Source organism: Labeo rohita, chromosome 3, assembly GCF_022985175.1.
Source record: "Labeo rohita strain BAU-BD-2019 chromosome 3, IGBB_LRoh.1.0, whole genome shotgun sequence".
In the NCBI taxonomy this organism is placed as follows: Eukaryota; Metazoa; Chordata; class Actinopteri; order Cypriniformes; family Cyprinidae; genus Labeo; species Labeo rohita.
In genome coordinates, this window is record NC_066871.1 from 38968595 (window position 1) to 38982806 (window position 14212).

The 14212-nt window shown below is 39.9% G+C and overlaps 1 protein-coding gene across 3 annotated transcripts in view; it reads left to right on the plus strand.

The window, feature by feature from the left end:
- The window catches only part of mast1b (microtubule associated serine/threonine kinase 1b), a 32266-nt gene that overhangs the window by 11265 nt on the left and 6789 nt on the right, over window positions 1–14212 (plus strand). For 2 of the 3 annotated variants that reach the window (XM_051106574.1, XM_051106575.1), the window contains exons 3-22: window positions 3323–3408; window positions 3561–3636; window positions 3722–3791; window positions 4110–4270; window positions 4660–4735; window positions 5507–5716; window positions 5852–5953; window positions 7882–8014; window positions 8102–8169; window positions 8300–8376; window positions 8537–8745; window positions 9117–9255; window positions 9550–9682; window positions 11890–12055; window positions 12144–12245; window positions 12544–12666; window positions 12751–12860; window positions 12961–13115; window positions 13367–13611; window positions 13728–13943. In XM_051106574.1, the coding sequence (XP_050962531.1) occupies window positions 3323–3408; window positions 3561–3636; window positions 3722–3791; window positions 4110–4270; window positions 4660–4735; window positions 5507–5716; window positions 5852–5953; window positions 7882–8014; window positions 8102–8169; window positions 8300–8376; window positions 8537–8745; window positions 9117–9255; window positions 9550–9682; window positions 11890–12055; window positions 12144–12245; window positions 12544–12666; window positions 12751–12860; window positions 12961–13115; window positions 13367–13611; window positions 13728–13943 (2657 nt within the window). Of the gene's footprint in view, window positions 1–392; window positions 519–3322; window positions 3409–3560; window positions 3637–3721; window positions 3792–4109; window positions 4271–4659; window positions 4736–5506; window positions 5717–5851; window positions 5954–7881; window positions 8015–8101; window positions 8170–8299; window positions 8377–8536; window positions 8746–9116; window positions 9256–9549; window positions 9683–11889; window positions 12056–12143; window positions 12246–12543; window positions 12667–12750; window positions 12861–12960; window positions 13116–13366; window positions 13612–13727; window positions 13944–14212 lie in introns of those variants that run through there. The other variant, XM_051106576.1, reaches the window with a different exon arrangement.

Consider the following 14212-nt stretch of genomic DNA (forward strand, 5'->3'; position numbering starts at 1 on the left):
ATATTATTTTATTATTTAAGTAAAATTTTATTGCAAGTAACGTAATAGTTTTATTGCTTTTAGCTTTAGTTAGTGAACTATAATAACCCTGACTCAACCTTTCTTCTTTGTCAGGTTTATTAATCTTTCCCTGTCTCTCTGTCCATTTCTCTAAAAGCTTTCTTCTTTCACTCTCATTTACTTTTTTTGTGATTCTCGGTTATATCACCGTGACCTCTGGGAAAAAAGCATATTGCACTTACATTTTGAAACACACACACACATACACTCAGTAGCATCTTGTGAGCGGATGTGCCGCACCTGCTCCCCCTTTTAATGCTAGTCTTGGTATCATCCGCTGCCCTCGAGATTTTACCCAGAATTCCCCCCTGCACTCTATTTTCCAGTGTGCAGGCAAAGGCAGACGGTGTAAACGCTCTCCATCTGATGATGTTTGTGATGCACGCTGCTTGTTTCTAAGCGTTCGGCTGCTTTGTGCTGTCAGTCATGCAGGGCGTTGTGTTTCGGCGCACTAAAAGGTGAAATGACTTTAAAATCTGTTCTATATGCGATTTTATTACACATGAGGATGAGGCTGAGGTCACTGTTTACCTGCAGCTGGTGACACACTAACTGAGTGACTGCATTAGTGAGTGTTGTGATTAATGCATCTGGTTTAGTATGATATTTTGTGTGTATAATATATATAATATGGCGTCAACCTGATTTAAAATGTTCATCTTGTGCATTTGAGCCAAAAGTATTACTCAGAATGAACAGCATTTACTTTTTGTTGAGTCTTATGAGTATTTTTAGTAACCAAATCCTGCAAACATTTTTGTTTAATAAATTACTTGTTGTAAGGTATATTAATATAGGGTTTATAAGGTTTAGAAATGGCACTGTCTCTTTTAATACTTACTGAGTATGTTACTTTTAATAAGGACACTGTCTCTTTAAGAGCGTTACTGTGCATATAATAGGGTCACTGTTTCTTTAAGAGTGTTACTGATTATTTAATAAGGACACTGTCTCTTTAAGAGTGTTACTGATTAATTAAAACGAACGCTGTCTTTTTAAGAGCGTTACTGTGCATGTAATAAGGACACTGTCTCTTTAAGAGCATTACTGATTATTTAATAAGGACACTGTATCTTTATGAGCGTTACTGATTATTTAATAAGGATGCTGTCTGTTTAAGAGTGTTACTGATTAATTAAAACAAACGCAGTCTTTTTAAGAGCGTTACTGTGCATGTAATAAGGACACTGTCTCTTTAAGAGCGTTACTGATTATTTATTAAGGACGCTGTATCTTTAAGGGGGTTACTGATTATTTAATAAGGACGCTGTCTCTTTAAGAGCATTACTGATAATTTCATAAGGACGCTGTCTCTTTAAAAGTGTTACTGATTATTTAATAAGGACGCTGTCTCTTTAAGAGCGTTACTGATTATTTAATAAGGACGCTGTATCTTTAAGAGCGTTACTGATTATTTAATAAGGACGCTGTCTCTTTAAGAGCGTTACTGATAATTTCATAAGGACGCTGTCTCTTTAAGAGTGTTACTGATTATTTAATAAGGACGCTGTCTCTTTAAGAGCGTTACTGTGTATGTAGTAAGGACGCTGTCTCTTTAAGAGCGTTACTGATTATTTAATAAGGATGCTGTCTCTTTAAGAGCGTTACTGATTATTTAATGAAGACTCTGTCTCTTTAAGAGCATTACTGTGTATTTACTAAGGAAGCTGTCTCTTTAAGAGCGTTACTGTGTATGTAATAAGGATGCTGTTTCTTTAAGAGCGTTATTGTTTATTTAATAAGGACTCTGTCTCTTTAAGAGCGTTACTAATTATTTAATAAAGACGCTGTCTCTTTAAGGGTGTAACTGTGTATTTATTCTCTTTAAGAGCGGGACGGGGTCTCGGGTCGCTCTGTTCAGGATGATCCCTTAAGACCGTCTTAACTAACCGTCTGTCTACACCTGTGTGTGTGTGTTTACTAGTGCTCTATTGGCTACTCAACATGTGCTCTGTCAGTCTATGAGCAAATTTCAAAGATCAAATGTTTCTTTTTGGGATTTTAATTTTTGAAAGACATCTATAAGACTTTATTAAGTCTGTTAATTTAGCATTTCTCAGCTGCTCTCTGCTCAGCGTAGCTGATTTCAGCTTTTACTTTCCTTGTGGGGACATTCAGTACTCACAATGTAGATAAAACCTCTCTCTCTCTCTCACACACACATTGTAATGTGTGTAATGGCTCTCATAGAGTCACTCAAGGCATATCAAGTATCTCTCTTTTACTCTCTCCTCCATTAGCTCTCTCTCTTTCTCTTTATCTGTTTATCTGTATCTCTCTCGTCCAGAGTGTCTCTCTGTTTCTTCAGAGTGCTGGTTCACGCTGACTCAGATTGATGACTGTAGAAATGGAATTTTCTGTACTGCTCTTGTTCTACTGCAGGGCACAAACGCACACACACACACACACACACACACACACAAACAAACACTCAAACACAGCAGTTTCTCTGTTCTCAGCTCTGATGTGATTTTATCTGAACAATTGTATCTCATCAAGACATCATTCAAATGATTTTTTTTATTGCATTAAATTGTTTTACTATTTATTTATTTACTCATTCATTCATTCATTAAATTTCTTTCATTCTTTTTAACATTTCTTTTACTCTCTTATTCTTTTTTTTCATTTTTTATTTGTAATTTATTTATTTTGTTATTGAGGTTTTTTTCATTATTTCATTTATTTATTTTATTTGTATTTGTTTATGCATTTGTAAAGTTTCTTTTTTTAAAATGATTTTTTTTATTTTATATTGTTTTATTTTTATTTTATCCGACTGCTTCATTTAAATTATTTATTACATTCAATTGTTTTATGTTTACTTATTTATTAAGTTTCTCTCAATCTTTCTTTCATTTATTTATTCATTTTTATTTGAATTTATTTGTTTATTTTTAAAGTTTCTTTTACTCTCATATTCTTTTTTCATTTTTATTTGTTTTTTGTTTATTTTATTAGTAAGGTTTCTTTCATTATTTCTTTTATTTGTTTTATTCATTTTTAAAATTTCTTTTTTATGTTAAATATTTTCTTCTATTTATTTTTACATTTTTTAATTAATTAAAATTATTTATTAATTACATTAAATAGTTTTATGTGTATTTATTTCTTGCATGAATTTTTAGCGATGGTGTATTAATACATCAGCGATGCAGATTTTTAGAGGTTTCTTTATTTCCTCTGTCTCACATTTGATCTGCTTTTAAATGTTTTTTTTAACTGAATTAACCCATTAAACTCTCTATTTGTGTGTGTGCAGTTGCCGCAGTAACCGGAAGAGTTTGATTCTGACCTCCACCTCCCCGACTCTGCCCCGCCCACATTCCCCGTTACCGGGACACATCGGTCAGTGGCCACACCCCCAAATGGACAAAACCCAGTTGCAATGGAAACACTTTTCCAGATACTGATGTGTTTACAGACTAACTGATATGCTTTTCTTACTTAATTGAGTTTTGTTCTTAACTAAGCTTAATTTGTTATTCCTGTCCACACAGGAAGTAGTCCCCTGGACAGCCCTCGAAACTTCTCTCCCAGCACTCCAGCACATTTCTCTTTTGCTTCCTCAAGACGGTAAACAAACACACACACTTCACAATAAAACCAACATAAACACTTAGTTGCCGTTAATGCAGATTCTGTACTGTTGTGTATGCAGGGATGGGCGTCGATGGTCACTGGCGTCTCTTCCATCTTCTGGATATGGAACAAACACTCCCAGCTCAACGGTAAGTGTGTTTCTCATTTTTATTAATTATTTAAAATAAGTTTTTAGTCTTATATAATCAGTTAGTAATTAATTTTAAGTGTTTTTTGTCATTTTTATTATTTTTTTCTTTTTTTAAATATGTCTAAATAATAATTTATATTATATTATATTATATTATATTATATTATATTATATTATATTATATTATATTATATTATATTATATGCTCACTGTGCACTGGAGATAATGGTTCCAGAGAGTTTACAGCCTGTTCATGCCTTTATTCTGTCACAGTTCAGATGTATTAAGATGTAAACGTCTGAGTGTTTATCTCTAGTCTTCCAGCTCGTCTCAGGAGCGTCTGCACCAGCTGCCGTCTCAACCCACCATGGACGAGCTGCACTTCCTGTCCAAACACTTCGGCAGCACAGAAAGCATCACTGACGATGACGGGGGACGCTGTTCACCCCACATAAGACCCCGCTCACGCAGCCTGAGGTCTGTGAACACACACACACACACACAGTCACGTTGTGTTTCCATGTTTTATGGGGACATTCCATAGGCGTAATGGTTTTTATACTGTACAAACTGTATTTTCTATCGCCTTACACCTACCCTACACCTAAACCTAGCCCTCACAGGAGACTGTGCACACTTTTACTTTCTCAAAAAAACTCGTTCTGCATGATTTATAAGCCTGTTTCATCATGGGGACCTCACAAATGTCCCCACAAGGTCAAAATTTAATGGTATTACTATCTTTTTGGGGACATTTGGTCCCCATAACGTGATAAATACCAGGTACACACACACACATGCTCAGGTGTGTTGCAGTAGTTGTGTTTAACACTCTTTCTCTCTCTCTCTCTCTGTTGTGTGTTCAGTCCGGGTCGCTCTCACTCCTGCTACGACAATGAGATCATCATGATGAATCATGTTTACAGGGAGCGTTTCCCTAAGGTAACACACACACACACCCCCCGTCTCACACCACAGCATCTGTCTACCTGCTTCTCACACCTGTCTTCCTTCACCAGTGTCTTCTCATGATTTTCTGGGAGCACACAATGTTAAACAGATGCTAGAATTATATTAGTATAAATATATATTAATATTATAATTGGTTACACTTGACATTTGTTAGTATTAGTTAACTGTATTAGTTAACTGTAATTCAAACGCCTCAGCAACCACATAGCAACATTCTAAAAAAGAAATCCAAACACCTCAGCAACCGCACAGCAACATTCTAAAAACTAATTCAAATGCCTCAGCAACAGCATAGCAACATTTTAAAATCTTTTCCAAACAGTAATCTTGCTTACTGTAAATCAGCAGCATCTGAGCAGTAACACTTTGGTGTGAGTGTCATGAAGCTCAGACCTTGTCACATGAGGCTCTTTTCTAACATTAGCTGTCTTATGGGAGACTGTATTGATTTTTACACACACACACACACACACAGGCTCTCGCTGGTGTCTGATGTCTGTCTCTCAGGTTGCTGTAACACAAACACATTTATATGACCAGAACAGCATCAGGTTAACTGAGGACGACTAGAGTAATAAACAGAATTCCGAGTTAGTATTTAATAAATATTATAAAAAGTATTATTATTATTGTTATTATAGTTATTAAGTATACTATTAGGGGCCCTAATTATTATTATTACTTAAATATATATCTCTAGTTTTATCTTCATAAATAACCTCTGTATTTGTTTTCTGTTAGGCGACGGCGCAGATGGAGGGCAGGTTGTGTGATTTCATGCACTCGTATTGTCCTGAGAGCGTTCTGCCGCTGGCCGACGGGGTCCTGAGCTTTATACACCACCAGATCATCGAGCTGTCCAGAGACTGTCTGACCAAATCTAAGGAGGGTGTAATTACATCTGTCTACTTCTTTGAGTTGCAGGAGAACCTGGAGAAACTTCTGGATGATGTGAGCTTATCCCATCAAACCTGTGACTTTTAAGATTTTTAATAAATACATATTCTACAAATGAGTATTTTGTGATAAATAGTCTAGACGTTATCAGCTTTCATGCCTGTTCTTCTCTGTCTATGTATCTCTCAGGCGTATAAGCGGTCGGAGAGTTCAGAGTTGACCTTCGTCACCGAGTTGGTGAAGAAACTTCTCTTCATCATCGCTCGACCTGCTCGACTTTTGGAATGTTTGGTGAGAAAATAGTTTCTTTTTCTTGTTCTTTTCATCATCAGATAACATGACGCTCCAAACCCCTCTGGACACAAACAACACAAGCTTGACGCTTTCCAATTTTCATGCCTACTTCAGAACAGTATTTTGAACAAGAATCACTGAAAAACGCACAAAAGAGCGAAAGCGAGTTGAACCTGCGTCCGCATTAGCATTTAGATTGGGAGCTGTGAGCGTGTTGCTGTTATCATTGACCTTCTGTGATTCACTGTCTGAAAAACTCATTTGGAAATGTTTCTGTGCTGTTCCAGGATTAAACCACATGAACCGTTCATTATCCCCGTTAAACAAAATGCTCCAAAATTGAGAGTGTGTTCATGTACTTCAGCAAATTACAAATGTTCAGTTTAAATCAACCTTATTTTTAGAATGTCACAAAAACTCGACTCTAGCGCTGATCCTCAACCAAACAATGATGCCACCTAAAACCCAACTGAATTTGTATTGCATTTGTGACTTATTTCAGAGTGAAAATGCATTTATCAACATGCAGAAAGTTATAGCAACTTCATAGTAGTGTAATACAAAGGAAAGGATGTGACGTGTCCCATGTGGTGACCCATACTTGGAATTTGTGCTCTGCATTTCACCCATCCAAGTGCACACACAGAGCAGTGAGAATTGAACAAACATATACACACACTGTAAACACACACCCGGAGCAGTGGGCAGCCATATTGCTGCGGCGCCCGGGGATATTTCAAACACCCTGGCAACTTCATAGTAAAGCAATACAAAGGAAAGGAAAGGACGTGATGTGTGTCCAAGAATTGTGCACTTGGGGGTTCGGTGCCTTGCTCAAGGGTCTCACCTCAGTCGTGTTATTGAGGGTGGTAGAAAGCACTGGAAATTCACTCGTCCCACCTAAAATCCCTGCCGGACCTGACACTCAAACCTGCAATCTTGGGGTTACAAGTCCGACTCTATAACCATTAGGCCATTACTGCCCCCATAATTAAAACTTGCTGCAAAATAACATGCTAAAAACTATTCCAAATGCCTTAGCAACTGGATAGGAACACATTTAACACTATTTCAAACACCTCGGCAACCGCATAGCAATGCGGTAAAACTACTACAAATAACTCAGCAACCTCATGGCAACATTCCAAAAACTATTCCAAACACCTCTGCAACCGCATAGCAACATTGTTAAAACTAATCCAAATGCTTTAGCAACCGCATAGCAACACACTGAACACTATTATAACACCTCAGCAACCGCTTAGCAACATTCTAAAAAGTAATCCAAACATCTCAACAACCACATAGCAACACATTGAACACTTTTCGAAACACCTCAGCAACTGCATAGCAACACATTGAACACTATTCCAAATGCCTTAGCAACCACATAGCAACATTCTAAAAACTATTCCAAACACCTCAGCAACTGCATAGCAACACCCTGAAATCTATTCCAAACACCTCAGCAACCGCTTAGCAACATGCTGAAAACCGTTCCAAACACATCAGCAACTGCATAGCAACAGATTGAACACTATTCCAAGTGCCTTAGCAACCGCATAGCAACATTCGAAAAACTATTCCAAACACCTCAGCAACTGCATAGAAACATACTGAACACTACTCCAAACACCTCAGCTATCACATAGCAACACCCTGAAACCTATTCCAACCACCTCAGCAACAGCATAGCAACACATTGAACAATATTCGAAACACCTCAGCAACTGCATAGCAACATTCTAAAAACTATTCCAAACACCTCAGCAACCGCATAGCAACACATTGAACACTATTCAAAACACCTCAGGAACTGCATAGCAACATTCTAAAAACTATTCCAAACACCTCAGCAACCACATAGAAACATTTCAGGCAACTGCTTAGCAACACTAATTGATGTGACTCTGACATGTTTATAGGAGTTTAACCCTGAAGAGTTCTATCATCTGCTGGAGGCGGCTGAAGATCATGCTAAAGAAGGACACCTGATGAAGACTGACATCCCGCGATACATCATCAGTCAGCTGGGCCTGACCAGAGACCCTCTGGAGGGTGAGAGACCACAGTCACATGACAGTCACACAGCAGTTCATTGAACGGGCAGCAGATCACTGATCGACTGTCACATCTGTGTTTCAGAGATGGTCAGTCGAGAACATTACGACAGTGAGGGGCCCGTCACACCGGAGACAGATGACTCTGCAGAGGTCTGAACACACACATACACTAGCACACAAAGCCCTGAGAAATCTGAAAATGATTGTTTGTCAGTAAAGTATGTTACAAGATGATAATGACGTCCTGTGCAAGAGTTGAGGGCATTTTTCTCCTTTCCAGGGAAAGATGAAACCCATGAAGCCACCTGGAGAAGCAGATTTTCAAACCATCAAACTGATCAGCAATGGAGCCTATGGGTAAACCAGCACACACACGTGCATTTAGAACAGCATTTATTTGCAACCGAAATCTTTTGTAACATAAATGTCAGTACTGTCACTGTGGAAACAAACGCATCTACTAAATAAGCAAACACACACTGAGATACACTGACTGAAGTTGCTGTGTGTTTCTCAGTGCGGTTTATCTGGTCCGCCATCTGGAGACGCGACAGCGATTCGCTATGAAGAAAATCAACAAACAGAACCTGATTCTGAGGAACCAGATCCAGCAGGCGTTCGTGGAGCGAGACATCCTGACCTTCGCCGAGAACCCGTTCGTGGTCAGCATGTTCTGCTCATTTGAGACCAGACGACACCTGTGTATGGTCATGGAGTATGTGGAGGGTAAGACACGTATACACTTTCATTGCTTTTTTAAAGCTTTAGCAACTTTATTGAGGTTTCAAGTATGTTTCGTTTCAAGTATCAACTCTCAGATGTTTCTTTTAAAGTGCCTGAGAAATAAAACAGACCCAGATGAGTCACTAGTTGTCATCCAGTAAAAGTCTAGCACTATAAAATGAATGCAAAAGTAGCTCAGATCATCTGATGAGAAAAGACTGAGTTTCTGTTGGGGATCTTGAGCAAACCTCTTCTGAGATTTCTGAATTCCTTTTCTCAGAAGAAACATTTGATAAACATTAGGCTTCTGTATTGTTGTCCTATGAGAAACAACTGAGATGTTAATAAGATCTCATCTGTGTGTTCAACTTCAGGAGGCGACTGCGCAACACTGCTAAAGAATATTGGAGCGTTGCCTGTGGAAATGGCACGGATGTACTTTGCTGAAACAGTCCTGGCTCTCGAATACATACATAACTATGGAATCGTGCACCGAGATCTCAAACCGGACAAGTAATACACCAATAACAGTTAAAATAATTCTGAATTATATGTAATGGTGATGGCAGAGAGCATGTCATTTATTAAGGGAGCATGCAAAGTCAGTAAAATGATTGCTGGGATTCATTTGCCATCTGTTGGGGGTTGACATACAGCACTTCCTGTGTGAGATTAATGAAATCGTTTAATTTGGACAGATTGTGTTATATAATTAAACACATGTCAAAAGTGCCACTCAGCTTGAGTGTATGTTACTGTAGAGACTGTCTCACATCATCTCCATCTGTCTCTGTCTCTCTCCGTCAGTCTGCTGATCACGTCAATGGGCCACATTAAACTTACTGATTTCGGTTTGTCTAAAATGGGTCTCATGAGTCTCACCACAAACCTGTACGAGGAACACATAGAGAAGGACACCAGGGAGTTCCTGGATAAACAGGTACCATATAAAACATGCAGTATTCAACTGTACATACTCATGGTCTAAAAGTCACAAAACTACAGTTTTAATTTCATTGTGCACCTATTTAATTTAGTATTATAATCACAAATAGCAAATTATCTCCAGGATGATTATTTGTCCACAAATAACAAATGTAATTAAAACATTCAAGTTTATGATAAAATGTCACTGATGACAACACGTAAACAACTGCTAATAGTAACATGCTAAAAATAAAAATTTCAAATACTTTAGCAAATCTATAGCAACATTCGAAAAATGATTCCAAATACCACAGAGCTGAAAACTATTCCAAACATGTGCAACACCTGAAACTGCATAGCGACAGTGAAACTGCATAGTAGTCTTCCAAACACTTTAGCAGCCACTACATGAAAAATACACGAACAGCTCAGCAATCACATAGCAATGTACTGCAAACTATTACAAATGCCTAAGAAACTGCATAGCAACATGTTGACAACTATTACACATGCTTCAGCAACAGCACTGAAAACTAATCCAAACGCCTCACCAACCACATAGCAACACACAACAATGTGCTGAAGACTATTCCAAATGCCTCAGCAACTGCATAGCAACGCACTGAAAACTAATCCAAAAACCTCAGCAACCACATAGCAACGCGCTAAAAATTATTCTGAATGCCTCAGCTCAGCAACTGTACTGAGAACTATTCCAAACGCCTCAGTAACCGCATAGCAACGCACTGAAAACTAATCCAAACGCCTCAGCAATCGCATAGCAACGCACTGAAAATTCCAAAACTAATCCAAACACCTCAGCAACCGCATAGCAACATGCTGAAACCTATTCCACATGCCTCAGCTCAGTAACCATGCTGAAAGCTGAGAACTATTCCAAACTCCTCAGCAACTGCATTGCAACGCACTGAAAACTAATCCAAACACCTCAGCAACCACATAGCAACGCGCTAAAAATTATTCTGAATGCCTCAGCTCAGCAACCGTACTGAGAACTATTCCAAACGCCTCAGCAACCGCAGCAACGCACTGAAAACTAATCCAAACAGCACTGAAAATTCCAAAACTAATCCAAACACCTCAGCAACCGCATAGCAACATGCTGAAACCTATTCCACATGCCTCAGCTCAGCAACCATGCTGAAAGCTGAGAACTATTCCAAATGCCTCAGCAACTGCATAGCAACGCACTGAAAACTAATCCAAACACCTCAGCAACCACATAGCAACGCGCTAAAAATTATTCTGAATGCCTCAGCTTAGCAACCGTACTGAGAACTATTCCAAACGCCTCAGCAACCGCATAGCAACGCACTGAAAACTAATCAAAACACCTCAGCAACCACATAGCAACGCACTAAAAATTCCAAAATTCCAAACATTCTGAATGCCTATTCCACATGCCTCAGCTCAGCAACCATGCTGAAAGCTGAGAACTATTCCAAACGCCTCAGCAACCGCATAGCAACGCACTGAAAACTAATCCAAACGCCTCAGCAATCGCATAGCAACGCACTAAAAATTCCAAAACTAATCCAAACACCTCAGCAACCGCATAGCAACATGCTGAAACCTATTACACATGCCTCAGCTCAGCAACCATGCTGAAAGCTGAGAACTATTCCAAACGCCTCAGCAACTGCATAGCAACGCACTGAAAACTAATCAAAACACCTCAGCAACCACATAGCAACGCGCTAAAAATTATTCTGAATGCCTCAGCTCAGCAACCGTACTGAGAACTATTCCAAACGCCTCAGCAACCGCATAGCAACGCACTGAAAACTAATCCGAACGCCTCAGCAATCGCATAGCAACGCACTAAAAATTCCAAAACTAATCCAAACACCTCAGCAACCGCATAGCAACATGCTGAAACCTATTACACATGCCTCAGCTCAGCAACCATGCTGAAAGCTGAGAACTATTCCAAACGCCTCAGCAACCGCATAGCAACGCACTGAAAACTAATCCAAACACCTCAGCAACTACATAGCAACACCCTGAAATTTTAGTAGCTTGGCTTTATTGTAGTAGCTTTTGCAGTTGTCTCTAAATTAAAATAACTTTGATTTAATTATTTTATTTTAACGTAACAAATGTTATGTAGCACAATTTATAATTGAAGTTGATGATAAAGCATCACTGATGGAATAGTGTTAAGAGGCTTGAATGTCGTTCTTTGACCTTTGACCCCAGGTTTGCGGCACCCCTGAATACATCGCCCCGGAGGTGATCCTGCGGCAGGGTTACGGCAAGCCAGTGGACTGGTGGGCCATGGGCATCATCCTGTATGAGTTCCTGGTGGGCTGCGTGCCGTTCTTCGGTGACACACCGGAGGAGCTGTTTGGTCAGGTGATCACAGGTAAAGACAAACCTATAGTAAAAACATAAAACGTTCTCATAACTCCAAATAAAAAGATGTAGACAATGTCAAATATGTGTGTGTGTAGATGACATTGTGTGGCCAGAGGATGATGACGCTCTCCCCGCTGATGCGCAGCACTTGATCTCATCTCTTCTGCAGACCAACCCACTGCTCAGACTGGGCACAGGTGACGTCACACACCTGCAGTCATGTGACTCGCTGTCACCAAACACACAATGATGTACTGTTACTGTTATTAGAGTGACATTAAACCACCTTAACACACCTAGCTACCACGCAGACTATTCTAGCCTTTATATTCTTAGGAAAAATATAAATATCTGTTTTTAATATTATTATTAGTAGCTCATTTGATTATTTACTGGACATTAATTGTCTTTTATTATATTGCTGTTGTTGGTTTATTGCTGTAATAGAGTCAGACGTTCTGCATGTGCTGATTGAAGTCATATGTTTGTGCGCAGGTGGAGCGTTCGAGGTGAAGCAGCATCCATTCTTCTGTGATCTGGACTGGAGCAGTTTGCTCCGACAGAAAGCTGAGTTCATCCCTCATCTGGAGTCGGAGGAGGACACCAGCTACTTCGACAGTGAGTGACGGGTGGACGGATGGTGTGTGTTTATGCTGTTGTCTGTTAGTGTGCATTAGTGCGTAACTCATCTGTCTGTTTCAGCCCGATCAGAGCGATATCATCACGTTCACTCGTACGATGAAGACGACACTAATGACGACGAGCCAGTGGAGATTCACCGCTTCTCCTCCTGCTCTCCACGCTTCAGCAAGGTTAGACCTCTCTGTCTCATGATTCTGCTGTTTACATAATACTGAAGTTTATGGGTAATGTAGCCCATTCAGAGATTCATCTAGTGCATCTAAATCACAGGTGTACAGCAGCATGGAGCATCTGTCCCAGCTGGAGCACAAACCCGTGGTGACCCGGCGAGAGCCCAAAGCTCACAGAGAAGATCGCAGTAAGAGAGAAAGTCTGGGCAGCCTGACCCTCCGAGACAAGACCTGGAGAACTGGATCCCCTGAGATGTACGTAAGACAGAGAGCAACAACATAATGACCTACCAGAATAGCCTAGAAACCAGCATAGTAGCACATTTTAAACCCAGTACACTAAAAGCAGCCTAGCAATCACTCAGAAAACCTAGTACATGATGTCTCAAGAACATAAAAATATCTCATTTAGATTATTTTAAGGCATTTAATTATCTATAACTCTGATTGTCAGAGAGACACATAATCTTCAATAAACCCCTCCGTTTGTCCTGCTTTCTCTGTAGGAAGCGTTTGTCGTGTTCAGAGTCATCCTTTACTGAATCTGACTCCAGTCCTCCGGGAGCACGTCGGCGTTTCTCGGCGCTCATGGACACGCACCGCTTCGCTTCTCCACTAGAGGGAGATGGTGACATGCACACGCGCCAAACACCCATCAAAACCAGGGGATCGTCACTAGAGGGTGCCAGCATGCCTGTTGGCTCTGGACTGGTGGAGTCCAGCTCTTCGGCATCAGTGGGACATCCTGGAGGTGATTTGGTTTTCAAAGAAACCAAAGAAACTGGGTGTCAATTACTGGGTCTCAAAGTCCCGCCCAGTGATGTCTCACATTCATATTCATTTGTTTTATATTTTCCTGCATCTCAGATAAACTCCTGCGGCCTGCCGATGCCGCCGCTGCCACTCCCACAGTTCCTCTACACATTCCAGACACGTTTGGGCCTCGTGTCGGAAGTGACCTTGTCTTACGAAGAGCACGACATCAGATTCCGACCGACAGCGAGAAACGCACCGCGACTCGCTCTGGAACCAAAGTCATAAAGTCGGCCTCCGCCACAGCCCTGTCTGTCATCATACCTGCAGGTGAGACCTCAGACTCCATTTTATTACTATTATTAATTATTATAATCAACAACAACTAATAAAATCGCAGCGCTTCAACATTTAAATAATTTAAACTAATCCAAACACCTCAGCAACTGCATGGCAACGGGCTTAAAACTAATCCAAAAGTCTCAGCAACTGGATAGCAACACACTAAAAAATATTCTGAAAGCCTCAGCAACCGCATGGCAACACACTGATAACTATTCCGAATGCTTTAGCAACCGTATAGCAACGTGCTTTAAGAT